The sequence below is a fragment of the Nuphar pumila genome, chromosome 5, assembly GCF_984573655.1.
Source record: "Nuphar pumila chromosome 5, dmNupPumi1.hap1.1, whole genome shotgun sequence".
NCBI classification, from domain to species: Eukaryota; Viridiplantae; Streptophyta; class Magnoliopsida; order Nymphaeales; family Nymphaeaceae; genus Nuphar; species Nuphar pumila.
The window spans coordinates 124,610,019-124,625,404 of record NC_143253.1 but is presented as its reverse complement, the minus strand read 5'-3'; the positions used below and the strand labels follow the sequence as shown (position 1 = coordinate 124,625,404).

The 15,386-nt window shown below is 39.7% G+C and overlaps 1 protein-coding gene and 1 pseudogene across 1 annotated transcript; one reads left to right on the top strand and one right to left on the bottom strand.

Moving 5' to 3' along the window:
• Window positions 1–1,824: 1,824 nt before the first annotated feature.
• LOC149838535 (uncharacterized) lies at window positions 1,825–9,985 on the top strand. The gene is made up of 5 exons (XM_090006654.1): window positions 1,825–2,356; window positions 4,083–4,233; window positions 8,551–8,759; window positions 9,339–9,512; window positions 9,649–9,985. The coding sequence occupies exons 1-5, from the start codon at window positions 2,168–2,170 to the stop codon at window positions 9,733–9,735; spliced, it is 810 nt and encodes a 269-aa protein (XP_089862780.1). The 5' UTR covers window positions 1,825–2,167; the 3' UTR covers window positions 9,736–9,985.
• A 1,966-nt stretch (window positions 9,986–11,951) lies between these two features.
• Window positions 11,952–13,064, bottom strand: LOC149838534 (calmodulin-like protein 3 pseudogene; annotated as a pseudogene).
• Between the last annotated feature and the right edge of the window lie 2,322 nt (window positions 13,065–15,386).

The following is a 15,386-nucleotide window of genomic DNA, read 5'->3' as shown; positions in this document are numbered from 1 at the left end:
GTGTTGCCATTTCCAACATCAACTCGAACTTCATGACAAAAATCAGCTAAAATCGTGATCCACCCCTTCCAAACACCCGAACCCTTTCTCCGTTTATGGTTTTCCACTCAATTTGAAGGTCATCCATTGACATCATACTTTGCAATAAAAATATCCACAATTGTGCTATTATTTTCACAAATAGTCCATAACCATTTAGCCAGTACTTTGTTAAAGTTGTAAAGATTATGAATACCCAAACCCCTCGGTTAAGGGGTTGAGCTATTGTAGACCAAGAAACCAAAGGGGTAAATGAGCCGTCAAGTTTGCCAAACCAAATGAATTGCTGAAAAAAATTTATGAGGCACTTTTCGACCTTCTTTGGTATTCTAAAAATTTGTAGAAAGTGCAACACCACAGGGGACAGTTTGAACCTTACCAGATTGATGTGGCCCGCCCTCTACAACAACTAACACGATTCTCCAACTCGCACCAATGAAGGGCCCTTGAAACCCAGATATAAAGGATGACCCAAGAATTTTAACAATAGAGAACCGGCTTCACAATAAAAAATATGTGAGGCCATCTATTGCATTTCATTAATAGAGTCATTGAATACCACTACCTGGTTCTTACCTTCAGAATTTTTTTGCAAAGCATCGAAGAATAGTCCAAAGAGCTCACATATTTTGTTTTGTGGCCTCCACAAATACTAAAAGGTCATCATAAAAAAGATGAGTGAGAGAGTCACTCTTAGAGATCTTGCAACCATAGAATTTTTCTTGGGCTTCTCCAGAGAAAATCATAACCGATAGTCTCCATTTCCATAATAAAAAAGAGAAGAGAGAGATGGTCACCTTGCTGCTGTAAACCCCTCGTTAGCTTGAAAAAGTCACCCTTGCACCCTGCAATAGATGATGCATAGAGCAGACCTTTAATCCATAACTGCCATTTTCTTCCTAAAGCCTAACTTATGCATACAATTTAAAAGAAAACGTTAATATAAGAGTCAAAAATATATTTTCCAAATCATTTTTCAATATAAACAAATTCTTACCGAAGGCTTTAATTGAGTGAACAACTTTATGAGCCACAATGCATGACTTATGTAGCCTTCTTTTTGGAATGAATTCACTTTGAGCTGGTCAATAATCAGCTTGATTCTTGAGGCTAAGATTTTAGAAATGATTTTGAATACCGTGCCTACTAGAGAGATGGCGCCAAACCTACTAATCTCCAACATTCATGTCTTTGGGTACGAGAATAAGCAGTGACTTGCACAAACATTCAGCATTAGAGTGAAATTAAGCCAAGGTCATCCTTAATAAAGGCTCAAGATTCTTTAAAAAACCTTATGATCACATTCAACTCGTATCCTAATCCAAACGAAATGTTGTCAAGTGAGATGTAAATAATTCCAATCAAAAGGAAATTTTGGTCATATACTAATGCATTTGAAGGGTAAATTAGTTAATATGAAATTTACAGCCCTGCTTTGGGATCAGATCAAGTGATCTGCAAATCACTTTTAAAAAAGTGATTTGACATCCTCACCGTCCACAATGTACACAGGTCCTTGAAGCAATGGACGGTGAGGATGTCGAATCACTTTCTTAAAGTGATTTGACAGATCACCTGATCGGCTCTCCCCTGCTGCCCTGTTCTCACACAAGTGTTCGCTCTGAGAATGCCAAAAGAGTATGGGAAAGGCGTCATCAATGCTTTCCGAATCTCCAAGAGTCCCACCCTCCATCAAGCACGATGGACGGCTGTAGAAAGCTTACACACGGGGTCACTGAAAAGTTTTATATTACAAAATGTGAAAACCCTTCCTACGGTTTCTCTAGTCTCCACCAAAAAGGGGAATTCCTCTACGAGTCTCTCCTCTGCCCCCTCTGCAAATCCCTCTCCGAATCGCAGAAGCCCTAGCGTGGAGTCGAATCCGTCGCCTACCACCTTCCTATTTTTCTCCGGAGTACCCGTTTCCGTCGCACCCATATGCCGGAATCGAAGATTTCTCCCTCGGCGGACGCTCTTTGACGGCCCTACGTTGAAGGGAGGAAGAGAGGGTTTCGGCGTTTCCCGAGATTGAGGGCGTGGTTCCGTCGCCGATCGGAGCCTGGGGAGTTGCATGGGCGTGTAGTGGGAGCGGGCGGCGCCGAGAGTCCGTCGATCCGTGCCGGGAACCATGTCTGCGATAGTCTGCGGAAAGAGGTCCATTTTCGAAGAGCTCCATACTCCTCCGCCGGTTTCGAAAAGATTGCGCTGCGCCGGCAGCACCTCTCCGGTCCGATTCTCGCCGACTAGGGCGGTCTTCTCGGCCGCCGGCTCGCCGCTGTCGCATCTCCGGCAGATCTTCCCCAACATGGATGAACAGGTTTTGTTTTTGCTCGCCTTTTATGTTTCTTGAATTTTCAATCAGATTTTGATTCTAGATTTCGTTTGATCCAAATTATTTTAGTTTGTGAAGTTGGGTTGGGGGAAATGAGATTTAGAATTGTATACAATCGTTCTATTGGATTATTTGGCTTAGGATGGATTAAATGCTTTTTTGTCACTCTTTCTGTTATCATCTAGAAATTTAATTGGTTTATCATCTTAAACTTTTTGAAAGATACAAACTTCGGTGATACGTCTTGGTTCGATTCTTTCATTTTGGATCACTCCCTTGCTGTATTCAGTTCTTTTTTTTGTGAATTTTTGGATTGTTATTTTTTGAGATTTGTCTTTGAGTTGTATATGTTCTGCAAGTAATGTTCCTGCAACCATCGAATTCTGTTTGCCGCCAAGCGGGTTAAGATCTGTATGCCATCTACCTCTTTCAACATAGGTGTGTGAAATACAAAGCGCGTATATTTTTCTGAAGTTCCTAATCTCTTTTTATTGGTTCTAGCATTGCAGTGTTGTTTGATGATTTTTTGTGCGCCTAGACATTAGACTTGGAGGCCAGGAGGTCTACAGTTTTGCATCTGATATCTTTTTGCAAGGCACTTTTATGCTCTTAACCTATCTGCTCAGAACAATTTATGTAGCATCTGTGCTTAATTAGAAGACCTAAAAACCCATTTTCTGGAGTCTATTTGTTGATTTTTCTGCCAACCCTCTTTTTGTAATGTATCTCTTTATTAGGAGTTCTGCATATTTGAAGATTCATCCACGGGGATAAAAAGAATGTGCCCAAGTGTCTGTAGCCAGTTCTTTTACATTTTCTTATATAACATTTTCCACTAGGTGCCTGTTTTCAAAGCTTATGCTTTCTGAAGTTTGATGTCACCATTTGTTTCTGCATCTGGTTTTGAATCAGAAAAGAAATTCAACGGAACCTTTGGGATGTTAAAGTTGAACATGTTCTGCTTTCTGGAGCATCAATATATATTTAAGGGTCTATAGGGTGGTTGGATTGATAAGAATCTTCAGTTTAACCTTCAGAGATGTTGAAGCTGGTTGAAATTTAGAGTATCTTTGTTTGTATATATGTAACTGCGGTTTTATATGCATTTTCTTTATTATGTAATATGCTTTTTTGAATTATCGTGAACTGTTAATTTGGAATACTAAGAGCAAACTCAAAAAATCCGGTAGTGAATTTCTGATTGATATAATTCCTTTTATAAAAAAGAAGGGCATGTATTCCTCTCAATTTGGAACTTTTAAAGCGTCTCGGTACTTATTTTGTCAATGCATTTGATGGTTAAAGTCCTTTTAGTATTTTTTGCTCACCCTGTCAATTATTTTACTTTCTTGGAAGAAAGTCCAATTCCTTTAGCTTTTTCATTCATCAATGGGATTAATGATCAAAATTTGTGATGCCAATTGCTAAGAAGATTATGGATAAGCTTAAGAGAAATAATTAGTGATGCTGCTATTTTTCAGTTTCAAGCAATGTTGAATTTGTAAAGTGATAGATTTAGAATATGCAGTTGCAGACTGGAATTCTGTGGTCTTGCTTTCATGTCTAAGATGAATGTTGTTGAAACAATGTTTCCTGTGTTTGCTTGATGGGCCCATACTTGTTAAAGGTTTTTTATGGGTTGGATCCAGTAGGTGTAAATTAATGTTTTGTACAGTTGAATCGCTGATACATAACATATCCTCTTTTCCAGCTTCTTGAGCGTGCACTTGAAGCATGTGGGAACGATTTGGATTCTGCAATCAAGAGCTTAAATGACCTCTGTTTAGGAGAACATAGTATGACCTTTCTTGGGAGAAAATCTGACACTAAAGTGGAAATAACTGCTCAGCAATCTGCAGAAGGTACATATTACTTCATTTTTGAAGTTCTTGGGATTGACAATGTTACTTTTAAAGTTCAAAAAATGCCTTCTCTGCTTGTTTTCATGCTCACAAGTATACAGTCGTGCTATTTTCAAAATTCAAGAGCCTGGTGACTGATGCCTTTTATGGGCATTTGCACCAGGAATTAGTGTCAAATTATTAGTTTTTTTATATGCTTAGAGAAATATTATTTGGCACTTGATGCTGAATGACTGTTCTTTAGGTCATATTCTTGGCATTAATGTATTTTAAATGCTGACATTATGTTATAGAGATTGGTTTCCAGTGATTTTTGGTTAAGTTCATGCATAGAAGAAACTTTTTGTCTCGTGGAAACTCTTCTTTTTTCTTGTTATGCGGAACCAATCAAATGGCCGGACCATACAGACATGATTGAAAAGGAGTTGGAAATTTAATATAAATGTAATAGATATGGCAATTAGGAATATTCAATCAAGCTAAGATGCATATTTAGATAGAAGCTAAAAATCAAATACATTTCTTTGTGTATTCTATTTTCCTTTTATATTAACCTAAGAAGTTGGATTTAAACATGAAATGGCCCCTTTCCAATTGCGATTTTGATATTGAATCTAAATTCATTTCACACACATGGGTTAAGAGTTTTATGCCGATTATGAAGGTAGGATGGTTAGACTGGCTCAGTGAAGGCTAAGCCTGGTTTTCCTTACGGTCAGATCCAGATCCAACGTTGTAATTGTAGATCTGGTAAAAGTGTAAACTGGTTCCATAAAAAGGTTTCCAGATTTGGTTTTGAAGGGTGTCGATCCAAATGTAATCTGATAGAATGAACAAATTTTTTTTAATCATTATGATGTGGAAGCTACAACACAACAACAACAACAACAACAACGCCTTCATCCCAAAACAATTGGGGTCAGCGATATGAACCAAAAAAGAAATTCATTTTGGGTCTTCCACATGAATCCTTTTCGTCCAATCATTTCTATCCAATGCCATGTCCTCGGTGAGGTTCAAGGCATTCATATCCTTTCCTATCATCTCCATCCAAGTCTTCCTAGGCCTACCCCGACCTCTTTTAACTAATATATTTTCCCATTTCTCCAACCTTCTAACTGAAGCATCATTAGGCCTTCACCGAATATGTCCAAACCACCGTAAACGATTCTCTCGCATCTTATTTTCAATGGGTGCAACGCCTACCTTCTTACGTATCTCCTCGTTCTGAATCTTATCTTTTATTGTATTTCCACACATCCATCTAAGCATCCGCATCTCAGCTACACTCATTTTTTGAATATGATGTCTCTTGGCAGCCCAACATTCCGTACCATATAGTAAAGTGGGTCTAATAGTCGTCCTATAAAACTTTCCCTTCAACCGCAATGACATTCTACGATCGCACAACACTCCAGTTGCACTTTTCCATTTCATCCACCCAACCTTTATCCTATGATTTACATCTCCATCAATTTCCCCATACTTTTGAATGATGGATCCCAAATATTTGAAATAATCATTCACCGGTATTTCTTGCTCACCAAGCTTCACTACACTCCTATGACTACTTCGTTGCTTACTAAACCAACATTCCATATATTCAGTCTTGCTCTTACTCAACTTAAAACCTCTAGCTTCCAATGTTTGTCTCCATAATTCTAACTTAGCATTAACCCCAGCTCTAGACTCATCAATCAAAACAATATCATCAGCAAACAACATACACCACGATACATTTTCTTGAATTGATCTCGTAAGCTCATCCATCACTATCGCAAATAGGAAAGTGCTTAAAGCAGATCCTTGATGTAACCCAACCGTTATCGGAAAATTGGTTGTCACCCCTCCACAAGTGCGGACATTGGTTACTACTCCTTCATACATATCTTTAATTATACTAATGTACTTGAGAGAAACACCTTTCTTCATCATTGTCCACCAGAGAACGTCCCTAGGTACTCTATCGTATGCCTTCTCTAAATCAATAAAAACCATATGCAAATCTTTGTTCCTCTCTCTATATCTTTCAATAAGTTGTCTAAGAAGATGTATAGCTTCCATAGTTGATCTTCCAGGCATAAAACCAAATTGATTCTCCGATATCATGACAACCTTCCTCAACCTAGACTCAATCACCCTCTCCCAAAGTTTCATAGTATGACTAATGAGTTTTATACCACGATAGTTTGTGCAATCTTGTATATCACCCTTATTCTTATATAAAGGCACCAAAGTACTCTTCCTCCACTCATTAGGCATCTTATTTGTTCGCCAAATCAAGTTAAAAAGATTTGTCAACCATTCTAAACCTTTTTCTCCCAAGCATTTCCAAGCCTCGATAGGTATACCATCTGGGCCAACTGCCCTTCTTGATTTCATTTTCTTCAAAGCCTTGCAATTTCTATCTTTTGAATCTTGCGCATGAAGTCACGATTAATCTCATGAAAAGGAATGGAGAAGTCTCCAAGATCTTGAGCATGACTATCATTAAATAGCTTATCAAAATAATCTTTCCATCTCTCCTTAATCTCCTCATCTTTGACTAAAACCCTTTGCGTTTCATCTTTGATACATCTAACCATACCCAAATCCTTCGATTTCCTATCTCTCATCTTTGCAAGCCTATAAATATCCTTCTCGCCTTCTTTGGTATCCAACTTGTCATAAAACTCCTTATATACCTTAGCCCTCGCGTTTCGAACAATTTTTTTTAGCTTCCTTCTTTGCTATCATATACTTCTCCAAATTCTCATTATCACGACTCTTACTTAGATTTCCATAACACTCTCTTTTAACCTTAATAGCTAATTTGACATCCTCGTTCCACCATGATGTATCCTTACCTAGTGGTGCACCGCCTTTAGACTCACCCAATACCTCCTTAGCCACTGTTCTCATGACACCCGCTATCTTATTCCACATTGATTCTGAATCCTTCTCGAGACACCAATCAGCTTCCTTAACTACCTGCTCTACAAACATTCCTTGTTTAGCTCCTTTCAGTGCCCACCACTTAATTCTAGGATCTATCCTATGTCTATCCCTTTTGCGGCATTGTCTAATTCTAAGATCTAAAATTAAGACTCTATGTTGTGTAGCTACACTTTCTCCCGGTATAACCTTACAATCGATGCAACAACCCCTATCTCTCTTTCTAAGTAGGAAAAAATCTATCTGACTCGTATTAACCCCACTTTTAAATGTTACTAGGTGAGACTCCCTCTTCCTAAACCAAGTGTTTGCTAAGATCATATCATAGGACAAACAAAAATCTAAAATCCTTTCTCCACTTTCATTTCTTTCTCCTATACCATAGCCTCCATGGATACTCTCAAATCTATCCCTACTAATGCCTACATGTCCATTAAGGTCACCGCCGATGAAAAGCTTTTCTCCATAAAATATCCCTTGTACTACTCCATCTAAATCTTCCCAAAATTGATGCTTAATGGAATCATCTAAACCCCTTGAGGTGCATAAACACTAATAATATTAATAATATCCGTACCTAATACTAATTTAATAAGTAAAATTCTATCACCCTTCCTACGGACCTCAACTACATTATCTATAAACTGACGACTCATAACAATCCCTACTCCATTCCTATTCCTATTTATTCCTGTATACCAAATCTTATATCCCCAAGGTTCTATCATTTTAGCTTTCTCACCTACCCATTTGGTCTCTTGAAGACATAAAATATCAATCTTTCTCCTACAATAACATCTACTAACTCTACCAACTTACCAGTTAAAAACCCTATGTTCCAAGTGGCTAACCTAATTATATGGTCTTGGACTAACTTCTTTACCCCCACCCGTCCAACAAAGTGAGGGAACCCTTGCCTATTTGACACCACACCCGGTCGCCGGTGTGACGCGTCGCTTCTGGGCGACGACCTAGCAACCCTTGCCTATTTATCACTGCCTCCGAGCCTAGAGAGTACAACGCGTCGCTCAGTAGGGAACGCCCCAACGAAATTCTCATATTGGTTCATTTCATAGGATATGACAAAGTTTTTATGCTGGCTGTCACAGGCCTACCGCAACCCTCCTCCTTTATCCGGGCTTGGGACCGGCAGTGTATAACTAAACAGTGATGTGGAAGCTATTTTAGATTTTTTTTTAACATTAGTAAACAGGGCTTATTGCGAAATAGATATTGTGGCTAATTATCTATTTCTAATTGAGGATTATAGTGCATTGGTCCAACAAATATGGGAAATGGCCAACTTATAATTTTCAAGAAATGTGCTTACTGGTTTGAATGTGGAAGAAAGATCGATTCACCTTTTGATTTTATTATTGGCAGTTGTGGTGGCCAACAGTGACGAGCCTCCCAATGGCCCATCCCCTCCTGATCTTCCAGTAGGCGGTTCAGAATGGGTGGAGTTGTTTGTAAGAGAAATGACGAATGCTTCTGATGTTAATGATGCAAGAATGCGTGCATCAAGAATTTTAGAGGTGCTGGAGAAATCTATCATATCTCGAGCTGGGGATGTATCTGAAAACCTTCACAAGGTATTTGTCCTTCTCTTTCAAGTATTTTTTCACCAAACTGAGTTAGAAAATTGGTACCCTTATTTGTTTGGATTATGAGATGATAGCCAAAATATTTTTATCCAACTTATTTCTTACTGTGACATCCGTGGCTGCTCTCTGCAGCACCATCCAACATCCTTTTTTGATTTTCTGGTTTTTCTTTTCCTTCATTATAATGGTGATCACAAAAAGACTTGTCCTGCCAAAGCGGTGGTGGGATATCTATCCATCCTTTTTTAAATTTCAGTTTTTTCTTTTACTTCCAATTGTTCCTATTTTTTCTTCCGGCATCCTCCATGTAATATATCTTGTGCCCATTTACATCAGTGCAAAAATAGAAAACCATCTGCCTTCATTTGGACAGTGTTCGTGCATTTTGACTTGTTGTCTGTGGGCCTCACGTATTCTGAACTTAAAATCACATAGGATGTTTTTCTGGTGCACATCATAAGAGTTCTGCTTATTATGGGATCACGTCAGATGAGGTTTACTTGTTTGAGTTGTTTCCAAACGAGCTGCCTTGTTTTTTTTTTCGAAAGTTTGTTTTGTGTTTCCCAGGAGAACTTGGTGCTCAAGGAACATGTAGAAGCCCTTCTCCGGGACAACCAAATCCTGAAGCGAGCTGTGGCGATCCAGCATGAGCGGCAAAAGGAGTATGATGAAAGGGGTCGTGAGTTGCAACATCTAAAGCAGCTGGTTTCTCAGTACCAAGAGCAAGTTAGGACACTCGAGGTTTGTGTCCCTCAGCTCTTAGGGTGCATGAGAGAGAGAGAGAGAGAGAGAGAGAGAGAGAGAGAGAGAGAGAGAGAGAGAGAGAGAGGATTTTTCCTTTTTTTAACAACTGTTTCCTGCCTGGTTGGTTTTGCAGGTAAATAACTATTCATTGACAATGCATTTACAGCAGGCACAGCAGAGCAGCTCTATTCCCGGGCGCTTTCACCCGGACGTCTTCTAGCTTACATAGATATATCTATATATATTCCTATTTTCTAGTGAGGGAAATGGGTAGGTTTCCTATTTGATTGATGATTGTGGCTATGGTGTTGGCATATAAAAATATGTAGCTACTGAGAGGTTCTGTTATAATCTCATGAATGCTGATTGGATGCATTCATCATCACTCTCCATGAAGTCCATTTCAGCACTTGTAATTTTTCATACATTTGTGGAACTTTTCTCTTGCGGGGAAAATGTGAAATTCTCTCTCTCTCTCTCTCTCTTGCCACACACGTGCATAGTGATTGTGTCGTGCTTCTCAATATGGCCTCGTCATTTTTGATTGCCGAGTGCGGGGCTTGACACTGACGGCCCATTCCTTCTTTGTGCCAATACACTGCGTTATCTGTGAATTATATTGGTCAATATAATGATATTTCAAGTAGCGGTCTCAACTTTTTCGTCAGTATTTTCTGGACTGCTCAAGTGTAATTCCTATTGGAATGGTTTTACTTGACGTCAGTTTCATATGTATTCGTTTTCATGGTTACAAAATGTCCTGTAAGTATCTCTTTTGGTGTTTTTCACTTTACAGTATTTAGCTCTTTTGGTGTTTTTCACTTTACAGTATTTAGCTTTGAGTCTTGCTAAAAACATTAGCTATGAGCCACGTTGAAATGATTATGATTCGGGATATCTTCTGTTGGTGCAGGTTTTTGCTTTTTTACTAATTGTTTTTCAATGATTTACAGTAATGCAGTACCCAAGACTTGGGAATGCGAATTTCTCAGATTGAATTGGAAATGTAAAGCTGATATTCTAGATTTTCTGATTACGTCTGACAGAAGACATCCTAAATGATTAGATAAGCTTAGTTGAAAATGGTAAAAGAAGACGAGGTGGGGTTTAGCGTTGGGATAACTCTTGACAAAATTATAATGATCAAGATGTTTATCCAACTTTTAAGAAAAGGTTCGATGAGCAGATTTCTTTTTATGGACAGTTTTCCTAAACTGCATTAGCAGATTTCGTTCTCGTTGCATCAAATGTTTGAACTAATTTAGTTTTCTTTGTTCTCGCCCATCAGATTTCGTGCTGACCTTTGAGGAACCGATCGCCCTTCTAAAAGCCGGTCGATTCGACCAACGTCACTCCGTGAAGTTTTTCACAATAACATAGCTCTCTGCTGGTATCAACTCGATTTTCATGGCAATAAAAGACTCGATGGAAGTGGTTTTCCGCCAAGTCAGCCATTCTGCCATTTGGATCTACGCAGCAGCAAACAAGTTCCATGAAACTTGTTGTCCCCACCAGTTGTGAACTTAAACAGGCGACTGGATTATGAATTCTTGAGTCTTTTTTCCGGTGAAACATAGTTTTCTGACCAACATAAACATAGCCTGAGGAGGATGGCTTATCGGAAAAAATGGCTGACATAAGAGGAACTGTTGCCTTTCCACCAAGGTGGGAGAAGTGATTCCGAAGAAAAGCATTTCCATTCCAATGGTTTCCCTGCCAAGCTACTTTTCTCATGAATCCAAAGACAGCCTAAAAAAAGTGAGCACTCTCATGGTGGGAAAGAATAAGCTGTCAGCACGTAGCGTTCACACAACATAAGACAAAGAGTAGCACTCAAATCACGCCGAAGTGAGAGAGAAAAAGCAGACCTTTGAGTGTGATTAGGAACCACGTTAGGTTCATCCTGGCTCCACATGGTTAGTTGGTTTCTCGAGGTGTGGTTTTTATTATCTGCTGGGACCCACTTGCCACTCTAAGCTTGCTTCCGATGAGAGTAATGATCCTCAACTTCTTAAACGACCAATTTGTTGATATCTTAAATGCCTCGGAAAAATGAATAATTTTCTCCCTCTATACAACTGGCAATACTTCCAAATTTAAGAACTTTGTGCAAGGAGAGAGCATATTAGGTCGAGAGCGGAGAGCAGATCCAATGATCGGGCCGAGTACTTAATGAACACTTGGCAAAAAAAAAAAATCATTGCATTCAGCTATTTTCTGTGCTTTTTGTGGGTCACGGGTTGGATATTTTGTTAAGTACTCGTTCCGATGATTGGATCTGCTCTCCTTTAGGTCCAAGGGACCTCATTGGATATAAAAACGTCCAGCCTTGCAAAAAGAAACTTACATATAATAATCATTGTGCTTCCATATTGTGCAAATCTACCGACAGTTGGATGAATTTTTGTTTAACAGCCAAACATCATCATAACGCAATATGAAAAGAAATTGAATATGGGATTCATCTTCCAAAGAGAAACTTATGCATTATACGCTTCAATCTTGTGAAAGTACCATATTATAATATTTGTATGGTCTACATATTTTAATTGATAACCGAACCTCATCAAACTACAAGAAGAAAAGAAATTGAATATGGAGTAGTCCAACCACATGTTCATGGCAAAAGAATTACAGGAAGAAGAAAAGAATACATGAAAAACTCTCTAATTGTACAGTTGACATAGAACTTCAAAAAAAAAGAAAAAACCTCTCAGTTTCAAATATGCCCTGCACCCATGTGAAGAGGAGACTTTTTCTGTCACGTAAGTATTTACATCAAGAGAATTGAGAACCACACCATCTTTTGTTTTTCTTTTTTCTGAAAAGAACCACATCATTCTTCAAGAGAGAGAGAGAGTGATGGGAACCCACCTGCCTGCATCATCTGCTGAAACTCCTTGAAGTTCACCCTCCCATCTCCATCCAAGTCCACCTTCCCAATCATCCTCCTGCACTCCTCCAACTCCCATCCTTGTCTCAGCAGCCCCAGAGAGCACAGCACCGACCCCAACTCCTCGACCGTGATGAACCCATCTCCATTTTCATCAAATACATCGAATGCATCTCTCAACTCCCCGTCTTCTTCTACCTCCGCACCTCCTTCCTTACCCTCTGCACCACCCTTCTTGCCCATCAATATCGACTCGTAGAGCACACAGAACTCTTCGAGATCGAGAGAGCCATCACCGTTTGTGTCCAAATTCTGGACCATGGAAGCCAAGTCCTTGTCTGACGCGAACAGGCCGAGGTTCTCCAGCGACTCCTTGAGCTCCTGCTGAGTGATGAAGCCGTCGTTGTTGTGATCGAACGTCGAGAAAACCCGCCGGAGATCGGCCTCGTCGATCTTCCGGCGAGGCGGGGATCGAGCCGAGGAGGGGAACGAATGGATTGTGAAGAGAGAAGAGAGCCAAGCTGTGGATTTTGCTGGTGAGAGGTGGAGGATGCTGCATACGAATACAATGGCAATCAACACGAGGGTCGTCATCATCTTCTCCTCCCTCCCTCCGCAGGACAAGGGAGCTCTAGAGAGAGAGAGAGAGAGAGAGATTCCGCAGGAGGAAAGAAGCGATCCCCGTTGAGTTTTTGTACGACGCGGAACAGTCTGTTGATTCGTGATTGGGTGGCTCGGGTTGATCCCCCACCACACCGCGTGGATGGAGGGTTACTAAAATATAACTGATGCCCAACCCACAAAACCCATATCCAGATCTCAGTTGCTCAAGAAGCGCGTGGGCCCCCACAATCACGGCTCTTGAAGTGAGATGTGTGTTGGAGATCGTGCCATGATATATGAGGGTAATGTACTATTTTAAACGTTTGTAGATACAAATAGTCAATGGGTCGTGTTTGATTCGTACCCAAGTGAAACCAAAACACAGACTTGATTTGAGATGCGGGTACTATATTGGAACCCCGGTTTAATCAAACTTACCATAAGAAAAACCATACTCGGATCTTATAAGAATCACATGAATAATAGCTCAAAATTTTACCCAAATTTTTAAATTTTTTTTTTGAAATAAGCAAAATGAAAATAATTAAACTAGATTGCTGGAAATCGTGGGCAAGTTATAAGCGTAAACCTTGCATTAAATATTCTTCAAAATGAATTTAAAATAGTTATTAGACCGAGTTGTATCAAATTGAAACTAAAAATGATTTAAACAATAAATAATGCCCCCCCCCCCCCCCCCGCCAAAAAATATAAATCTCGTGGTGCCAATCGAAGCACCCTGCAACTGCTTCTGCCTCATCATTCTTGACATAAAATTTTAATAAATAGGGTTCAAAATTCAGAAGCCTCAGTAGGAATCATTTCTCAAAGCAAGTAAATAATACGTGTAGTACCCTTTTATTCTTTTTAAACCACATGCCCAGTCTCGAACAACACATACAGGTGCATACAGGACACTCTGAGTTACAATATCACAAGTGCTCGTGTGACATCAAAAGATTCTGCGAAACTGTATGCTTATTTTCGGGCTGTTGCATACTCTGCAAAAGATAAAAAATATATATTTAATAACATGCATTCCATACACTCGACATGGTCATGACAATCATATGCTAATCCTATACCACATTTACATGCCATCTAGCAAACATGGTTAATATTTTATGTTTTTTCTCAAATCTCAGTAAAAACGCATCATTCTTTTCCTGTACAAGAGATAAAATTTGCAACTTTTGCAAAAACATGCTCCAGTACACTTATTTCTATAAAAATGATGACAAGAGCAATGAAATGATCAGTATTACTTTATTTCATCGGGTTTCCGAACTGAATACACATCCCAGATATGTGAATAACTGAAATTTGGGAATTCAAATCATTCAACCTAGGCATACACATAATGAGCATTCATTTCATACATATATTTTATTTTTTATTATGTATTTCTTTTGTTTATATATTTCTTTGGTACGTAGATGGGCTGCGGCAGGGCCATGGTTGGCCTACAGCCCGTTGCAGTCAAGGCCATCACGCACCAGCAGGGTGGCACACCCTGCTGGTCACCCAAGTCCAATGCAAGGCCAGCTGGGGTCGGCAGACTCTAGCCTTCTGCACCCAGGTGAGTGCAGCAGCTGCTACCCTCTCCTCAACACAACAGACTAAATCTGCTGTGTTGAGCAGGGTGCAACGGCAAACTGATCAACCAAAAGGCCTGACCCCAGCTGGTCTTTGGTTCACTTTTTCTTTTTTCTTTGAGTTTTGAAAGGCAACCTGGGGTTAGGCACACCCCAACCAGTTATACTACTGGAACATTGGATTTGAACCTGCAACATCGCAACACAAGGTAAAAATTTTGGGCCATTGATTTTTAGACCCTTATAAAAACCTAATTACTTATCATAATTACATTATAAAAACAAGTTTCAAACCATATAGATCACATCTGTCACATTTGATTTAAAAAAAATTATTTTTTTTTTAAAGAAAAAAAATGATTTCTACTCATTAGTTTCGTACCTTCAATAATATCCAATATTTGCCCTATATTAGTTAGCTACTCAACGATAGCTGCTCAACGAGAACTCGATTGAGCTGGTATTTAAATAAAAAAAGGCCTCTCTGCGCCCCCATTTCCCCGTCTGCTCTCCCTCTCTCACTTTGGCGCCACCCCACCTTGCGGCTCCCTCTCTCGCCTATTGTCTCTTCACTCCGACGACACCTCTGGTGGCATAACTCCCCACCTCGCTCCCACTCTCCCCTCTTGCAGCACCCCATCCTCCTTCGACATCCAAGAGCCCAGATGAACCCTTTGTAAGACCTCCTTTTGCTCTTTCCCCTTCCCTTACACATCCCCTCTTTCCCCCTCTCGTTTGCTCAGCCTCCAACGGCTTCTCCGATGTCGAGCACTGACCCAG

Excerpts from the sequence above, each read along its gene's own strand:
- LOC149838535 (XM_090006654.1), top strand. The coding sequence starts at position 2,168 with ATGTCTGCGATAGTCTGCGGAAAGAGGTCCATTTTCGAAGAGCTCCAT. Across the intron at positions 8,760-9,338 it reads TATCTGAAAACCTTCACAAG|GAGAACTTGGTGCTCAAGGA; the intron begins GTATTTGTCCTT and ends TGTGTTTCCCAG. Across the intron at positions 9,513-9,648 it reads AGCAAGTTAGGACACTCGAG|GTAAATAACTATTCATTGAC; the intron begins GTTTGTGTCCCT and ends TTGGTTTTGCAG.